The sequence below is a fragment of the Dromiciops gliroides genome, chromosome 3, assembly GCF_019393635.1.
Source record: "Dromiciops gliroides isolate mDroGli1 chromosome 3, mDroGli1.pri, whole genome shotgun sequence".
Classification (NCBI taxonomy): Eukaryota; Metazoa; Chordata; class Mammalia; order Microbiotheria; family Microbiotheriidae; genus Dromiciops; species Dromiciops gliroides.
In genome coordinates this window covers 8,229,945-8,248,772 of record NC_057863.1, presented here as the reverse complement: position 1 = coordinate 8,248,772, position 18,828 = coordinate 8,229,945, and the positions used below count along the sequence as shown (strand labels likewise).

The following is an 18,828-nucleotide window of genomic DNA, read 5'->3' as shown; positions in this document are numbered from 1 at the left end:
ATATAGATATAGATATATGATTTCTGTTTCTTACAGGAAAATATATATGCCAAATATCCCTTCCTTCTGCCTCCCAGAGACACATCCTATATGACAAATGGTATTTCTTAGAGGAGAAAAAAGTTAGAACAAAGATAAGTACATTGAAAAAAAATTAGAAAAAAATGTATAAGGTGCAATTAATACCTGTGGACCTCATACTCCCATGAAAGGGATATGTTGACAATATCTTGAGATGATAATATATCTTCATTCCAGTACTATTTGATCTATACATTTCTGTTACATTTACTTTTGATTTGTTGGTATGTGGTTGTTCTTTCATTTTATACTGCTGTAGTCATTATGTATATTATTTTCTTGGATCTACTAACTTTACTCTGTATCAGTTTAGTAAATACTTTCTACCAGGTTTCTCTATATACATCACACACATCATTTCTTAGAACATAGTAATAGTCCATTATAATCACATCCCATAATTTGTTCAGCCATTCCTCAACCATTGGGCATCTATTTTGTTCCCAATTCTTAGCTAGCATAAAAAGTACGGTCATGAGTATTTTGGAGTATGTGAAGACTTTTTTTCCCCTAATCAGTAGCTTCCTTGGGGTATAACTCTATATTGGAATCACTGATTCAAAGGATATGTACATTTTTGTCATTTTATTTGCATAATTCTAAATTATTTTCCAAAAATGGTCATACCGTTTTACAGCTCCCCTAACAATGTATTAGTGTGCCTATCTTTCCAGTCACTCATCCAAAGCCAAATATCAAATAAATGGCAGGTCAAGAGCCAGTATCCAAGTTTCTTGTTTACTAGCTCAGTATTCTTTCCTTTGGGCCATTGGTCTTTCTTTATGGATGCTATAAATTATCAATGAGATGTAAATATATCTGCTCCTTCGTTTCTTTTTTAGCTCATTTGGTGCATTGCTAGAGGCTTTTTCAGGGCAAATCCCTCTGCCCTTAGAGTCTAGAAGATCTGGGTGCAGAAATCCCAGTCTCTGCTGAATACTAGCTAAGTGTCCATTGCTCATTAATTTAAGCTCTCCAACGCCAGGCAGCTCTACAAGAAACATCCCTCCTGTTTCTGTAGCTGGTAATACTGGAAAGCTGATGATCTGCTTTTGTGGAAGCACTTTCTATTCTAGGTGTTCCCCACCCTGATATAACTCCTCACTACAATTTTTCCCATGAATCTTCACTGCAACCCTTTAAGGGACATAGTACAAGTGTCACCAACCACCCCCATTTTTCAGATGAGGGAGTGGAGGGATGGTTCTGATTCCAAGTCCACATACTCTTTTCACAATACGACATCAGCTCTCTATTTAAATTTGGATCCCAACAAAATTTCTTGCCTTCCTACCACAGAGTCTCTTCTTTGGCCCATGTGCCTGCTAGTCCTCCTTTCTGTAATTGAAAATCACAGGAAGTAACCACATAGGGCATGGGAGCTATTCAAGCCCAGCCTGTGAAGGCCTGACTCATTGAAGATGGAGGTCTTGGTAATGTTTCCTATTGTGAAACTTGCACGTGGCGGCAGCCTGTGGCCAGAGGAGGATTGGAAGGACTCACCCAACAGGGGAATTTGGACCCCCCGGCATAAAACCTGTTCTCGTCACCTTATGTCAACAGGAAGCAAGGGGTGGCTTTGCCAATGAAAGGGGAGACAATGAGTTCGAAGCTTTGTTGGCATTTGAAGTGAGCCCCTGGTGAAGGACTCAGCAACAATGGAGGTTATAGGCAGAGACGTACAGAAACAAAAGCCCCAACCACCCAGCAGCTTGCATGCAGCCGGCGTGGTTATAACTTGATCCTCTTTTGTTGAAAGAGGGGAAAGGGGGCAGAGTTTTCAAAGAAATGTGCTGCTAGTGGCATTAATGTCAAGTTACATAACTTTGCTGTCACCCAGACAGTTCAGCTGTCTGATATTCTCGAAATGAGAGCCTTTGTTCCTCCCTTAAAATCCATATGTGCAGCTTCCCTCCTTTTCATTGCCATTCAATTCCTTTTTCATAATGGGCAAAGAGAAATTGATGAAAACTAAACACATCTGACTTCAGAGGAAATGCCAAAGTTAATGCAGGGGAAATTGTATCTACTTTCTTTTTTGACCATTCCATTCAGAGATGGTGGAAAATTTTAATGAAGCATAAGACCAGAATTCTAGGGAAAGATAGTCCTAGATTGTTATAGGTTTTTAGGTGAATGAATTTGGACTCATATTTTGATCCTCAAAAATGACAAGTGTTTCATCTCTTTATATATAGATATAGATATAGATATAGATATAGATATAGATATAGATATAGATATGCATAGATATGTATAGATATGGACAGATATATTGATATAGATATAGAAGGGCAGCTAGGTGACATAGTAGATAAATCCCTGGGCTTGGCATCAGGAAGACTCATCTTCATGAGTTCAAATATGGCCTGAGACACTTACTAGCTGTGTGACCCTGGGCTATTCATTTAACCCTGTTTGACTCAGTTTCCTTATTTATAAAATGACCTGGAGAAAGAAATGGCAAATTACTCAGTATCTCTGCCAAAACAAAACAAAATATAAATCTATATGGGATCATGAAGAGTCAAAGATGACTGAAAAATGACTGAAAAACTATATACATATATATAGATAGATAATCCATAGATAGCTATGCATATATACATGCACATATATACACATATCTATATGTGTGTATATATGAATATGCATCACATATATCATATATAGATATATAATATAAAAATATGAAACACTATATATATATATTACATTTAAACATCCATATAGAAAAGAGAGATTTTGTCATATTGCTGTTCAGTTATTTCAGTTGTTTCTGACACTTTATGACCCCATTTGGAGTTTTCTTAGCAAAGTTACTACAGTGGTTTGCCATGTCCTCCTCTGGCTCCTTTCGCAGATGACGGAACTGAGAGAAACATGTTAAGTAAGTTGTCTAGAGTCACATAGCTAGTAAGCATTTGAAGCTGGATTTGAACTTAGGTCTCCCTGACTCCAGATCTGGTTTTCTTTACACTGTGACACCTAGCTTCCCCTTCATATATACATATATGTATGTGTATGCATGCATGCATGTACATGTATATACACATACATGTGTGTATATATATCTAAATCTATATGTAGATATATTTATATAGATATAGAAAGGCAGGTAGGTGAAATAGTAGATAAAGCACTAGGATACATACATACATACATACATACATATATATATATGTATATATATATGTATATATACATATATGTGTATATATATGTATATATATGTGTGTGTGTGTGTGTATATATATATATATATATATATATATATATATATATATATATATGTATCACTAGAATAGGCAAGAGGCATGAGACAGTGAGAGACATTAGGGTTTTATTATTTTTTGGTTATTATTTGCCTCCAAGGAACTTGTAACCTTCTGCATTCTCTGAAAGGTCTGTGACTGTGATAGCATTAATAAAGGGAACTCTCTGAGGAAGAAATTCCCCCCACCAGTGAAGGTCAGCATCTTCTCTGCAATTTATGGTCTTCAAAAGTAGCTCAGGGTATTGAGAGATAAACTTATTTGCCTATGCTCACATAACTACTAGGTGTCAGAGGTCATACTTGAACCCAAATTTTCATGTCTTGAAAGTGAGTTCTTTAGCTACTAAGCCTCTTCATCTCTTTCTTCTGCAGTTAACATTGATGTTATGTTGTTGCCTTTTACCATGTAGAATAATTTCCCATAATAGCTAGCAGAAATAACATACAATAAATATTGTGTCACATAGTAAGTATTCTATTGGAAATTTGGATGGTTTTAGTTCCTGCCCCAAGTTTCTAGGTTAAGCTCCTTTCAGTTTTACCCCTAATCAATCAATCAGTCAATTATATTTCTCCTTGAGTTTGATTAGGCACCCAAATCAAGCCAGTCTCTATTTCTGGGTTAAGACTGAGTATATATCTGAGCACATTCTGTTCAGAGGAGTATAGGTCCTCCTTTTGGATGGGACTACAACATGTGGAGTCCTGTGCATTCTCATCTTCTGAGTGGAAGAGCATTCACTCTTTTGAACCTCTGCATTTTGGGGCAAAAATTCTTCATCTACTGCCTGCTCCCACCCACTCTACCACATGGTAGACCATTTCATCCTTGAATCTTCTCTGATTCCATGAGTCCATTTATTTATTCACTCATTCATTCATTTATTCATGCATGCATTCATGCATTCAATAAGCATTTTAGGTACATAGAATATGTAGGACTCATGAAAGCAACTTTCATGGGATTTTTTGCTATTGTTTCCATAGTTTTTACAAAACATATGGTCATATCCTCCTCATCCTGCCATTCTTAGGCTCATATATTTAGAACTGGCAGTGACCTCAGATGCCATCCAGTCTAACCATCTCACTTTACATATGAGGAAACTGAGGTTCAGAGAGCTGAAATGATACACCCATGCTCTCCTAGCTGGTAACCATCATAGGCAGTGTTGGAACTCAGGTCATCCTGACTTCCTGATCCTTCACTTTACCAACTCTCTCAGGCTATTCAGGTCAAACCAGGTGCGTGCCAAGTCTGTTTGAGGCTTCATGGAAGAGGTACTCTTCATAGGCTACCATAGGTAGCAGGTATCACTGAGGGACAGGGAAATGTAATGTAAACAAAGATCATTGTCTTTGAAGTCAGAAGAAATGGCTCGAAATAACCCAGCTCTGCCTCTTTTACCTATCTAAGCTTGGCCAAGTCACTTAGATTCCCTGGCCTCAGTTTCCTCTTATGTCAAATGAGAGTTACATTAGCTGACTCCTAAGGCCCCTTCCAACTCTAGATCTCTACTTTGATACACACATGGTCTGGCATTTCAAATAGAGACGTTTCTTAAACTGGCAAGTTAGGCTATGGCAGGAAGTCAGGAAGTTCTTATGTAGACTGTGTGCCACAAGTATTTAGCTCAGAGGATTCCCCCAGCCCACATGAGCATCCCCACTTTCTGTTGGCTCTTAGACAGGATAGCTTTCTGCCAGCCTCTCACACTGGAGGTCTGTCCTAGAGTGGGGCCTGGAAGGGGAGCAGTGCTAGAGAGGCATCTTGACCTCATCTCCTTTGAGAAAACTGCTCCTGATGGCAAGCAGATATCACCACATGCACCCCATTCCCCCCCCCCGCCACTTCTCACCCAGTTTCTGAAAATAACCATGTCTAAGCCCTGACAAATAGCAACATATCCAGCTCTTACTACATGCCATCCTCGCCTACAATTTATTGAATCTCTTTCTTCCTTCAAGACCCAACTCAGGGATTCTCTTGTCCACAAAGCCTGTCATGACCTCCCCCCAACTCTCAGTATCCTCCCTCCACCACTACTTTGTATTTGCCTAATTTGTGTTCATCTTATTGATTATGTTGACATTTATTCTTTATTGATACATGTATTCTCATCTTCCCCATTAGAAGGTAATCTTCAGTGTATAAAGCACTGGCCCTGGATTGAGAAGAACCCAGGTTGAGTTTTGGCCTCAGATACTTGACACTAGCTGTGTGATCCTAGGCAAGTCACTTTGCCCTCATCCCACCCCCCAAAAAAAATAATAATCTTCTTGAAGGCAAGGAATTCTTCATTTCTACATTATTATCCTCAGGGCCTCATAAATTGTTTAGCACAAAGTAGGTGATCAAATACTTGTTGATCAATTGAGGGTGTCCCTCCTTTAGGATGAGGGTCATGAAAAGAAAAGGGAAATGAGACATACACAGTTCAGTGATTTTCCAAACTCTGAACATTGTGAATCATAGTAATACCCAGATGCTATCAAGGAATAGTAATAAATCAGTTGGGGACAAAACACAATGGCTGGAACTAAATATGGATGAAAGTTTGGACCATGGCAGGGGTCACGGGACTGAGTCATCAGATGCTCACACTTCTGGTTCAGCCCTTAAAGCCAAGACCAGCTTCTCTAGGGGTGGCTGGACAGAACAATGGGGCTTTATGGAGGGTACTTGTTGAACTTGAATGAACTCAAAATGAACTGTAACCCATGATTTAATTCAGGTTAGGGAGACTGTTGCTGAGGAAACATTCAGGGTGTTCATTATAACAAAGAGTTTATTCCCATTGTTCATCTCTATCACTCTCTCTTCTCTTTTTTCCCCTTCCTTTTCACTTCTCATTCTTTTTAAGCATGTTATTGCAATACTACTATACCACCATTCATCTTATGTATTCCTTAAAAATTCTGGTGTGGATGGAGTCTATTGCTGAAATTCTACATACATCAGATGGACCCATGTCATAGAATCATAATTTTCTAGCTGGAAAGGACACTAGAGGTCATCTTATTCATCTGTTTTGTGTTATTTAGTTTTAGTTTTTTGTTTGTTTTTTGTGGGGCAATGAGGGTTAAGTGACTTGCCCAGGGTCACACAGCTAGTGTCAAGTGTCTGAGGCTGGATTTGAACTCAGGTCCTCCTGAATCCAAGGCCAGTGCTTTATCCATTGTGCCACCTAGCTGCCCCCTGTCTTATGTTATTTAGAAAGAAGCTAAGGCCCAGAGATGGGAATTCCTGTTTGAATTAGCTCAGATTGAAGTCAAGATTGCTGGCTGCAAATCCCATTATCTTCTTATTGCTCCACTTGGAGTTTCTTGACTATGGAGGAAATGAAATTTCAAAGTTTACTAATCTAAGGTCTTGACCAATGAAAGGAAAAGTCCTTACCTTCTGTAGATGTGTCAGAGATGATTATTGTCCAGCTATTGATTCCAATGGCTATTGAGATCCCTCCCAATTTGGAGATTCTCTGATTCTGGCCTCTGAGTATGGTTGGGCTGAACATTTGCCACTGGCATCAAATGAAATAGAAGAATGTCCCTTGGGTAACAGTAAGGCTTTGCCAATGCATGTGTATATGGAATACCAACCCTTGAAGAGTTTGTGGTAGAGGATCTGGAGGGCCTACCAGTGCTTGAAGTATTTCTTGGGATCTGTTTCCTATCAAGCGGTCCATGGCAAGCACTTATTAAATACCTACTATGTTCCAGGGATCATACCCAGATGATAAAAAGATACAGAGTAAATATGAAATCCTCTATTTGATATTCAAAAACCTTCATAATCTTTCCTTTCCAACCTTTCCAGTCTTCATATAGTTTGCTCTTCTTCATGTATTCTTTGATGAAATGACATTGACCTCCTAGTTTTTCCTTCAGGAAGATCCTGTATTTCCTAGGCATTTACACATGCAGATATTCCTATGCCTGAAACTCATTCCCTCCTCATCTCCATATTTAGTCTCCCTAAATCATGTAAGACTTTCCCAATCCTCTCTCCGTAATGTTAGTGCTTCCTCTTGTTCATTGTCTCTAATTGATCCTATATAAATCTTGTTTGCATGTTGTCTTTCCCATTATATTATGAGTTCTATGAAGGTAGGGATTGATTTGGTATTTTGCTTTTCTTTGGATTGCCAAGACTTAGCACAGTACCTGTCACATGCTTGGTGTTCTTTAAATGCTTTAATTAGCATTTGATGCTAATTGAATGTTTTATAAATTAGAAAAATAATGCTAACTGAATGAAAACATCCTTTAGCTCTGAGTATTCAAATTGAGTTTTTATTCAAATATCTTCAGTTTTGACCAACTTCTAGGAGTATAAATAATGGACACCAATAAATACATAATATAAAATCACCCAGAAAGAAACAGAGAGCTACAATATAAGCCTAATCGCCACCCAATGTGTTTTAAAGCTTTATAAGATGCTTTGGTAACTTCAGATTCATTATCTTCTTTGAACGTTACAAGAATAGTGTATGTTCATGATCAGACATCATCATCATCACTTACAGATGAGGAAATTGGGACACAAAGGGCAGTTTGCTCAATATCCTATGTAAAACAAGTAGCAGGGTTAGAAGCAGAATTCAAATCTCTTTCTTCAGAACAAAGTCCACTTTCTACTTCCCCTTAACGACTTTACCCAGAGACATTTCTTCATAGTTACTTTGCTGAATATGAGATTCATTAGTTCCTGCAGGAAGAAAAGCACTACTTACCTGGCAATTTAAATGGCTGAACAAGTTGTGGTATATGATTGTGATTAAACACTATTATGCTATAAGAAATGATTAGTTTGATCTTAGAAAAACATGGATAGACTTGAAAGAAATAATGAAGAAGAAAAGAATAACCAAGAGAATGTCATATACAATAACAGCAATATTGTTTTAAGAACAATTTTGAGAAACTAAGTCATTTAGACTATTATAAATAACTGGATTAACTACAAAGGACATATGAAGGAAGATGCTATATGAATTCAGAGAAAGAACTGATAAATAGAAATAAATAGAACATTTTAACATAAATATATATATATATATATATGTGTGTGTGTGTGTGTTTGTTTCTAATGGTTGTTATCTCTAGGAAGGGGGGATGAAAAATAAAAATAATAATATACATTATAATTGCATAACATATTTAAAAGGAATAGTGAGTTGTACAGAATAGATTTATAGTTTCAAGGGCAATTATCTTTATTATTATATTATTTTATGGAAATGTTTGCTTTATTACATTTTTTAAAAAGAATGCTGGGATGGGCAGAGATGGGGTGGGTTACATATGTGGCAGAACTAGCAAATTTAACAAATGAGATGAACTTCACAAATGAGCTTTGAAATAACAGATACAGCAGATGTCCTCAAATAAACTTTTTAGGATAAATTGAATCGAATAGAATAAGAGCTCCCAAAGAACCCAGACGCCACTATGATGTGTTGTGGCCAAGAGCCAGAGATCATTGGGCCATACAGATGAACCTTAAGTCACAGATGGGATAGGTGTCATGTGGGAGGAGGGGGCAAGGGATGGTTTCACCAGGCTTCAGCAGCTAGGTACACTTTTGTGTGCCTTCCTATGTTAATTCATTGTTCTTGCTAACTAAATTCTAACCTTGATTGTTTCTACATTGCTGATGGAAGGTAAATGTTCTAGTTGTTGTTCAGTCAAATCCAAATCTTCATGACCTGTGAACTTTTCCATGGGGTTCTCTTGGCAAAGATACTGGAGTGGTTTGCCATTTCCTTCCCTGGTGTGTCACCATTTTATAAATGAGGAACTGAAACAAATAGGAGTTAAGTGATTTGCCTAGTATCACACAGCTAGTAAGTGTCTGAGGCTGGATTTGAACTCAGATCTTCCTGACTCCAAGCCCAGCCCTCTACTCACTGTGCCACTTAGCTGACAAAGTCAATAGGGACACCATTCATTCTTTGACAGTTCAGATTGTCCAATAAGGCAAATTTGGATTCCTTAATTAGATAATTACCAAATAAAACTTAGCTACTTACTACGCTCTCTGTACTCATTCAGTGTCCTAAGCATCCTCTAAATTCTGCTGTCCTGGGAAAAGCCTTTTTTGTTATATACTAAGGACATTTCTGATTGGTCCTTCCCCAACTCCAGGCTCTTCCATTTTGTTTCCCCAGATGTCTTCATTTACAGCTAAGCTTGTGCCTGCTGTTCAGAATGCTCACAAGACCTCCTCAGGACCTGGAAGAGGAAAAGGAGTGATCCTGTCAACACAACCTATTCTCATCGAGACCTACACTGGTCTGATGTCATTCATTGGAAATCGCAACAAACTGGGCTACTCCCTGGCCCGTGGCAGTGTAGGATTTTAAAATTCTATCCCTTGGATAATTAGGTCTATCAAAAGATATAAAGTCATGTAGGGTCCCTGTGCTATTTTTCTCTACATTTCTCTAAGCCACCTTTCCTACAGTCTCCCCTCCCTCATCCTCCATCCCTGGCATACAGACACATTTTCTGTGCCACCTAATGTTTCCATGTAAAGAAGCCTGGAAGTTGTATAAGTTGAGATAGTGTTTTAGACCTTTATACAAAGGTTGAGATAAGCTATAATTAAAGTATGAATATATTAGCAAATGAGTGTCTGAATATGAAGTGAGTTCTATGTACAAACATGTTCTCCTCCCAATCTGAAGTGTTTGGAGACATATGCTCCTTTTCAAGATCTCATTCCTCCCTCAAGGCTTCAACTAGGACTGCTATATAGTCCTAAATCAATGGCCTCCGGTCCTTACCTCTCTACTATACCCGAGGTCCCATTGTCTACCAAACATCTCCACCTGGATGTCCAATGGCTACTTCAAACTCAATATGTTGTGCCTAGAACACCTGGCATTTTCACAGCACTGTTATTTAGTGGCAAGTTCGCTGGGGTTGCAATCAATACATTTGAGTTCTAGAATTGATTCTAATTCAAACTTCACATGTGACTGTGGGCAAGTTCCTTCATATATATATATATATATATATATATATATATATATATATATATATATATATATATATATATATATATATATATATATATATATACCTCAATATGCTCCTATATAAAATGACAGTTTGAAATTCAATAAATAGATTCTAAGGTCACCCTAATCTACAATTCTATGATTCTAATCTATATTCCCATCACTTCCCACCTAAATGGTTGTAGTGACCATCTTACTGATTGCTCAGTCTGACAGACTCAGTGCTCCATCTAATCCAATCATTTTATGCTCTCCTGATTAATCTTCCTAAATCTTCCCTGCAAAAATGATGCTGGTGCTGCTTCTGCTGGTGGTGATGGCCAGGAATTGTCTAGTGCCTTAGGACTGATGGGCTATTTTGTAAATATTATCTCCTTTGTTCCTCATAACAGCCCTATGAGATCAGTGCTATTATTAGCCCCATGGTACAAATGAAAAACCTGAGAGAAGACCCATGGTTTGCCAGGATCACTCAGCTAGGAAGTATCTCAGGTAGACTTGGAAATGTCTTGCTCAGAAATATTCAGAAAGTCTAGCATTTAAAGACACAATAGAATACCTACTCATATCTCCGTTCTCTCCCACCATGCTCCCCTTTACAAACACTCCCCATCTAATGAGCTCTTCTTGCACATGGGGCCACAAATTCAGACTGAAGCCTAGACACATCCCCAAACCTGGGCTTTAATGTGTTCTTCCCACCTGGAATTATTCCCTCTACCTTTTCCCACCCATCTGAGCCCTGATTTTCATTCAAAGTTCAATGGAAGGGGCCAGCTTGTTTATGAAGTGGATAAAGCACAGGCCTTGGATTTAGGAGGACCTGAGTTCAAATCTGGCCTCAGACACTTGAAATGTACTAGCTGTGTGACCCTGGGCAAGTCACTTAACCCTCATTGCCCTTACACACACACACACACACACACACACACACACACACACACACTCTGCTTGAGAAGGCAGGAGGTGTATATATATATATATATATATACTGAGTATAAACAAGACCTTAAGAGTAGAGGCCATGGACTGCACCTCCTCTTTATTCCCAGCAGCTTAATGTCTTGTTTAAACTAGGTATCTCAAATAGTATTGCATAGTTCAGAACATTAAGAAATTAAATCAGGAGACCCTGGGTTTTTGTCTGTCTTTTAATAGTCATATAACATGGGGCAAGTCTATCACAAGTCTATCATACTTTCTGTCCCTCAGTTTTCCCATCTATAAAAACAATAGGTCAATGATACCTATTCCATTTCATCATGTTGCTGTGAAGACCTCAGCAAAGCAATAGATAGTGCCCTTTGTAAAGCACTGTGTAAATATCATTTTCTGGCATATGGGAAATGTGTGATTGCCATCATGATTGGTGGTTTTGGTGATGCAATAATGATGGATGACTGATGATGCAGTTGAAAATGATATTGGTGTTGGTGTTGGTGATAGTGGCAGTGGTAGTAGATGGAACAACAACTGAGGAGTGCTACAAAGACAGAGCCACCAAGTGTTTCCTTCCTATGTCTTGGTCAATGGATCCTTCCTAAAGGCTAAGGTAGGCATTGTAAGCCTATAACATACAAGCAAAACCCAATGCATAATTTAGAATTATAATGAATATTAATTAATAGGGACACATACATTTTAAATTACCCCTATTAATGCTTGCCCACCATGAAACAAAAGTAGGTCACTTGGTGCCAAGTTTCTAAAAGGTTGCTGGTTCTTGGGCATTATTTATAGAAAGCTGTTTTTCTTACACACAAGTCTTGTCTCAGATAGGAAATAAATAGATAAAACTATGGGTTTCCAATGATATAGATTCATTGAACCAATCAGTATAATAAAAAGGAGGGGAATGAATCAGTGAAACATAGGATGTGTCCATTTGAATTAGGGAAGAAAAAAGTAAAGAAGTCAAATCCTGGAAAGTCAGGGCTAAATGGGGCACTCTAATGGAAGTCATGGATGACCATGGGAAACATGAAGACACTAGGTCCATAGTGGAAGAAAAAGGGGGGTAGGTGGTAAATTAAGAGACCATGTAAAGCCTAAAAACCTAATGAGTAGCTTTGATAAGACTGGCCTGCCACTGAAATCCCTATCATCTATTCCTCTCCCCAAGCACACCACATGATTCCCTACTATATCCTATGTTTAATGGTTAAATCATTTTTATAAAGAATTGGAAAATAGCCAGAGCATGCCTATAGTATTCATGACCTGGATGGAATTTAAGAGAGTATCCTTAAATATCATCTTCAAGGAGGATTCTTTGTTTCAAATTGAACAAAGCTGCCAACTTCTCTATATCTGTGACAGAGAAGCACAGAAAAATAAATAATGGTGATACTGCTTTGTTAGAGTGATTTTTAAGCCTCTTCTTACTCAGAAGAAAAAATATATTTACCAGTTTTAGTGTAATGTAGAATGATAATCCCTTCCTTGAGACCAATTATTGAGTATTGAAAATCAAGTTCTGCATGTATGTGAATAAGTCAGTTTTGCTGTTTTTTCTATCATGTAATCATAAAAAAAAATGTTTTTTTCAGGGAATCCCTGTTGCTCTGAAATTCTTAGAAATTGAAAATCTACATTTACAAAAATAATTACTTCTTAGATGGCCATTTTCACACTTCAGTAATATTTCATTATTAATTTTCAAACCACATATATCCCTTTTCTTATTTATCCTTATATTACATTTCTCATCCGAAGAATTTAAAAAATCCATAAAATTGTAAAAAACCAAAAAGCACATATTAATCACCCATTAAGTCCCAGGTACTGTGCTAGGTACTTGGGTACAAGAAAAAAAAATGAGTTCTTGCCTTCAAAGAACTTACATTCTTTAAGGGAAGATAATGTGTACATATAAAGGTTCTTTTTAGCTCTAGAACAATGATGTTATGAATTTGGGGATCAGAGGTGATTATGCTCACTCAGAGGATTACCAGAGATTGGGATCAAATGAGCTGTGTACCTGTGGGCATAGTGAGATCCAGGCCAGGGTCATCTCTCTCTGTGGCTTAGGTGGAGTGGTTATAGGGTTTGAGAGAATGAGGAACTGGGAAGTTGGAATGTTTGATAAAGTCTGAGCATGAATGCTGAAATCCTCTAAAAAGTAAGGTCAAGGTTAAGGGACAGCAAGTGAGGGATTAAAATCCTTGAGAATACAGAGAGATGGCTGAAAAGAAGGGAGGACTGTAGGGAACAGAATTCATTACCTGTATAATATGAATGATTTTAATTGAAAGAATGTCAAAGGGGCAGATTTGCTATCTGAAGGAAGCAAAGAGTAGCATCAATAGGGAGCAAGAAGCCTTCTGACTCACCTTTCAGGACCAATGTGAAGGGGCATATGAGAGAAGGTATAAATAATTAGTGCTAGGAAGGGTGTTCAAGGATATAGTATAGGATATAGTATGGGGGAAGCCAGTTCTCTTGAAGTTGCATGAGAAAACAAAGTTCCAAATGAAAGGAGGTTTATTCAATTTTTAACAGGAATAATAAAGGCTGCAATAAAAGGGCTGTGCTTGAGGAAAATCCCATTGGTAACTAACTGGCTGCACGGTAGATTGGATTAAAGAGAGACTTGAGGAAATCCAGCCAGTTAAGCTTGTGACATTGAAAATATTTACTATAGACACATTTTGTATAAGTTTATTTTAATTTATCAATATTATACTAGAAAGAACTGACCACATCACCCTAATTTCTCATGGTCCCAGGTTGTGTGGTAGAGAAGGCACAGAGAGAAAGATCTTCAGCATGCCAGTTATTGCAAGCAGGAGAAAAGCCCCAAAAGATACTGCATGGCATTTTCCAAGGGTTTTCATCCTTTTTGGGGAGAGGCAGGGAATTATGCATAAATTAATCTAATTGGTTAGCATTATTTAAATATCATTGATTACCATGACTTGAATGTGGGCTATATTATAATGAACTCTAAGGATGACATCCAAGAATGGAATGCAAAACTCAAGTTGGTCGGGGCAAAGTCCATTATCTAGGTGTGCTTTAATCCCATTTTGGGCTATGTAGACAATAGAAGCTACCCCCACCCAAAGCTCCTTTTGTGACTTTAGGGTTTGTCCCAGATGAGATTGGATGACAGACTGTTTTTTGTTGTTTGTTTGGTTTGTGGGGCAATTTGGGATTAAGTGACTTGCCCAGGGTCACACAGCAAGTAAGTTTCAAGTGTCTGAGGCCAGATTGCCTTATGTAGAGTTGCCTTCAACTATTGGAAGGCCAAGGATGTTAAATAATCATAATTGTTCTTTCTGATCCCAAAGGAAGGAATCTCAAGCAATGACTGGGATCTGCAAATAGACATATCCACATTTTAGATTCAAGAAAATCTTCCTGTACAAAAATGGACTGGATTGCATCAAGTGTGAGCTGCGTCATTCATCATGGTGGTCTTCAAGTACAGGCTGGATGGCCACTTTTAGGGCATACGGGAGTGGAATTTTTTTTTTTGAGGGGTGGGTAGTATTAGTTAGACTAGATATATGCTGAGATGGTTTCCACTTTTAAAACTCTACAATTCTTTGTTTCTGTTCTGTCAGAATTGTATACATCAGGTATAGATTCCCTAGACTGCTGATTGTGACATTGTGTAGAAGATGTTTAGGGGAAATGCTCTTAAGTAATCCTTCTGTCTGATAATCATCTGATGGCAGCCCCCTACTACCCCTAGGGAAGCCATGAGGACCCTTGTCTGATTTTCCAAGCTCATTTGAGTGTACTGTCTGCTAGCTGAACCGTCAACTGAAACTGATGAAGGCCATGACCCATCTACATCATACTCCATGTTGAGGGCCTGGTTCAGTAGGTATAGACAAATTTTAGATCTGTGCTTTTAAAGAAAGATCTAGAGAAATGGCCTTTCTGTTTGGATGCTGACCAAGTGACAGTTCCTAGTACCCTGTGTCCCAGTGCTTCTGATCTGTGGCTCCCTGGAAGTGGTTGGGACACAGCATGTCAAATTCTGAAAGACATACTCATGGCCCCCAGCAGATTCCTGGTGCCTGCTAATCTACAAGATAGACTTGGTTTCCAGCAAAGTGGAAACATGTCCTTTGGAGATTCAGCCAAACTTTGAAGATCACAATTGTTTTTTAGATTGGTTTTTGTTTGTTTTTGCAAAGGCCATTAAAATGGGACACAGACCACAAATAGTTACAACATCATTTTCTTGCCTGTCTCTCTACTTGAGGTTAGGAAAACTTGGTTGGTTTTCAGAAAAAAAAAAAAAAAAGCCTTTGGCTAACTTGCTTTTGGCCCCTCTAAGGGAATTTAAAAGTTTATTCTGAAAAGATTTGTTTATTTATTTTGTTTTCCTTCAGATTTATCCCTCAGCTGTCCCATATACAAAACATCACATTTGGAGAGCAAGCCAAACCCCATTCTGGAACAAATCTACCCCACCCTGTGCCCCCCCCCCTTTTTCTGTTCCTCTTTTCCCAATCCCGACCTTTTCCTCACTGTATCAAATATTGTTACAGTCCCCAAGGCAATGAACTTCTATTGAGATGGCAAAAGGAAATGTTGAAACCTTTAGCTGTCCTGTCAATCGCAGGGGAATGAAATATTGTTGGCTTTTTTTGGCAGCAGTTCACATACAGGCAAATTGACAATTTATTGTAATAATGCAGCATGAACACTCTCCCCCATCCCTTTGCCTCAAGAAAGTGGAATTTACTGCCAATGAACTATAAAAGATCCACCAGGCCTCCCTGAGTTCCCATTCAAGGCTCAAAATTCCATTCCTTGCCATACCTCTTCAAGCCTGCCCACTTTAAAGTAAGGATAAACTGCCTCCAAATGAAATTTCAAAAAGCATCGATGTAGCAGAATAAATGGAACACAAACATGTACATTTTAATGAATATATTTCTCAGCACATAATTTCTTGAGTCTTCTTACTGAAACTCTTCTGGGAGAAGGTGATTGTGTTTACATGCCCAATTGGAATCACCCTCCACTATATATCTCAAAACCATCAAAACATAAAGCAATTTGTGGGATTATTTCCTTCTCATCTTCATATCTTCAATGTACAATCAAGTCTCTCCAGGTCTCTGTCTTCTGGAGAGTCAACCATGGTGAGAGACGCTGGTGTTCATCTCCAAAGTATGTTTATTTATAATTGCTTCCAGGCACACATTTCTGAGGGAGCTGGGATTTCCAGGTCTTTTCATGAGGTTACCTCTAAGGCAAGGAACATACAACACAGTATTGTGACCCAGTCACCTCTACTTACAAAGAAAAAACATGAAAAAGAAAAGGAAGGTCTAACTTCGGATTCAAGTTAAGGCTCACCCAAGTGAGATTCTGGCTATTGTTTCCATGTGCCCAGAGCAGCTGTTTGTCATCTTTCAGTTTTTTTGTTTTTGTTTTTTTCCCAAGAGGAACAATGACATCATGATATTAACGTAAAATAGTGGATGATGGGGGATGTTTTTGACTTGCATGTGAATTGGATTTAAGTGAGGCAGAGTTGCACAAAGTTTTCCACCTCAGTCTCTCTTCTAGAGTCATCAAAATCCAGTAGAAGGAGAAATCAAGGCAACTGGGGAAGGCTTGGGATTCATGGATGACATCGACATCTTGCAATGTATGATCAAGCTCTAAGCACCCCAGCCTTCGTGGCTTTTGGAACAAATTGTTTTCATCTGCCAATTTTGCCAAAGGAAGCCTTCCTGTGCTTGTGGTAGACACTACCCTAACTTACCAAGAAGTATGAGGCCTATTGGTCACCCTCAACCTGGGTTAGCCCTTATGGCAAGAGGGTTTTAGAAGGGTGTGGCTGTTGTTCATGCTACAGCTTCTTGGAGCCACAGGTGAGAGTTAAGTGATAGGTGGACACGAAAGGCAGATAAACAGCCCTGAGAAGGGTTCATCACACATTAATACCAAAAGTGGTATTCTTCCATTAACACTTCATACACTGCATAGTTACTATATTATTGGAGTCAGAGGATGTACACCAATGTTGGTCCCACTCCACCAGAATCACTTTAAGTTGGATTGTGCCACACACAAGGTGAATGAAGTCCTATTGGTGGGACTGGTGGGGTAGCAACACAGTGTGGTAACACCTGGAAGTGGCTTACTCCCATCCCATGGAAGCCGCTTTCCTCCATAGAGTTTGAACTCTCTGACTAGTCTGCTAGCCTGAGGAAGTGAGAAATGAACTCCATATTCCTCCTGAGACTCAAAGAAATGTTGGACAATTGGAGTCATATACCTCAAGTCCAGACCAAATATTACAAGGTAGCATTGTTATGAGCTCCTTCCTTGCTCATGACATGCTGGCACTATCTCACCATACCACTGCCATGGCTCTCTGTTCCCTATCTCCTTCAGCTAGGATCCAAAAGAAAAAAGGAACTACATCTTGATTCCATATTGTTTGCTTTTTGTGCAGTGATGAAGGAAAAGGGACTCCTTAAGACTTTTTAATTGTGTTCCTCCTGGATTAATAGGCACTAATATTGACACCCCAAATGGTGACAAGGTGTATGAGGCCATTGTGTAAGATGAGATCACCAACTTTAGAAGGCATATCAGCAGCCATCTAAACCTAGCCCCAGACAAAAATAAATAAATAAACAAACAAACAAACAAACAAATAAATAGAGAGATTGCCCTCTACAACTTACCTGAATGACTGGTACAGTGTCAATAATAGATCAAGCACTTAACATGAGGCTTTTAATTGGTCAAAAAGTGATCATCCAGACCTTATTAGAAAAATCCCTATCAGGGGAAATCCCTTAATTCCCAAGGCAGCCCAGTGAAATATGGGATGGATCTAGCTGTTAGGAAATTATTCTTGCTTCTCAATTGGATATGCCATTTCATTGATTGGGAAATTTCTTCCATGAATATTCATTGCAATTTAACCATGTCACCTCGGTTGTTTCTACCCATGGCATCACTCCTTCCTTCTGGGTCCAACTGTACAAATTTAATCCATATTCCACATGGAAGGCCTTTAAGGATCAAAGGAGGTCTATACTGCTCTCTCTGAGCTAAACAGCCTCTGTGCCTTTAACTGGGCCTCATATAATCTCAGCTTGAAGTCCTTCACCAGTTTAGCTCCCCTGCTCTGGACACTCTCCAGTTTATCAGTGTCCTTTCTAAAATGTCCCAGAGCTGAATACAACACTCTAGATATAATATGACCAGGATAAAAAACAGCCAAGTTCAAACTTTAGATTTCTGGAAATTATGTATCTGCATGAAACCCATGAGAGGATTAGCATCTTTACATGTTTTACATCATTACCTCATGCTAAGCTTTCAAGCCTCTAAAACTCCCAGACCTTTCTTCCCAGACTGACAGCATTCCATGGATCTCCTTTAATTGTGGACCTAAGGAACAGATTTGAAAAGAATTCAAGTGTTATAATTGGTATTTTCTCATTAATT

At 38.6% G+C, this 18,828-nt stretch overlaps 1 protein-coding gene across 1 annotated transcript in view; it reads left to right on the top strand.

Moving 5' to 3' along the window:
• The window catches only part of TPRG1 (tumor protein p63 regulated 1), a 136,841-nt gene extending 127,112 nt beyond the window's left edge, over nucleotides 1–9,729 (top strand). The window contains exon 5 of the mRNA XM_043998919.1: nucleotides 9,535–9,729. Coding sequence (XP_043854854.1) covers nucleotides 9,535–9,729 — 195 coding nt within the window. The remainder of the gene's footprint in view (nucleotides 1–9,534) is intronic.
• The last annotated feature ends 9,099 nt before the right edge of the window (nucleotides 9,730–18,828 follow it).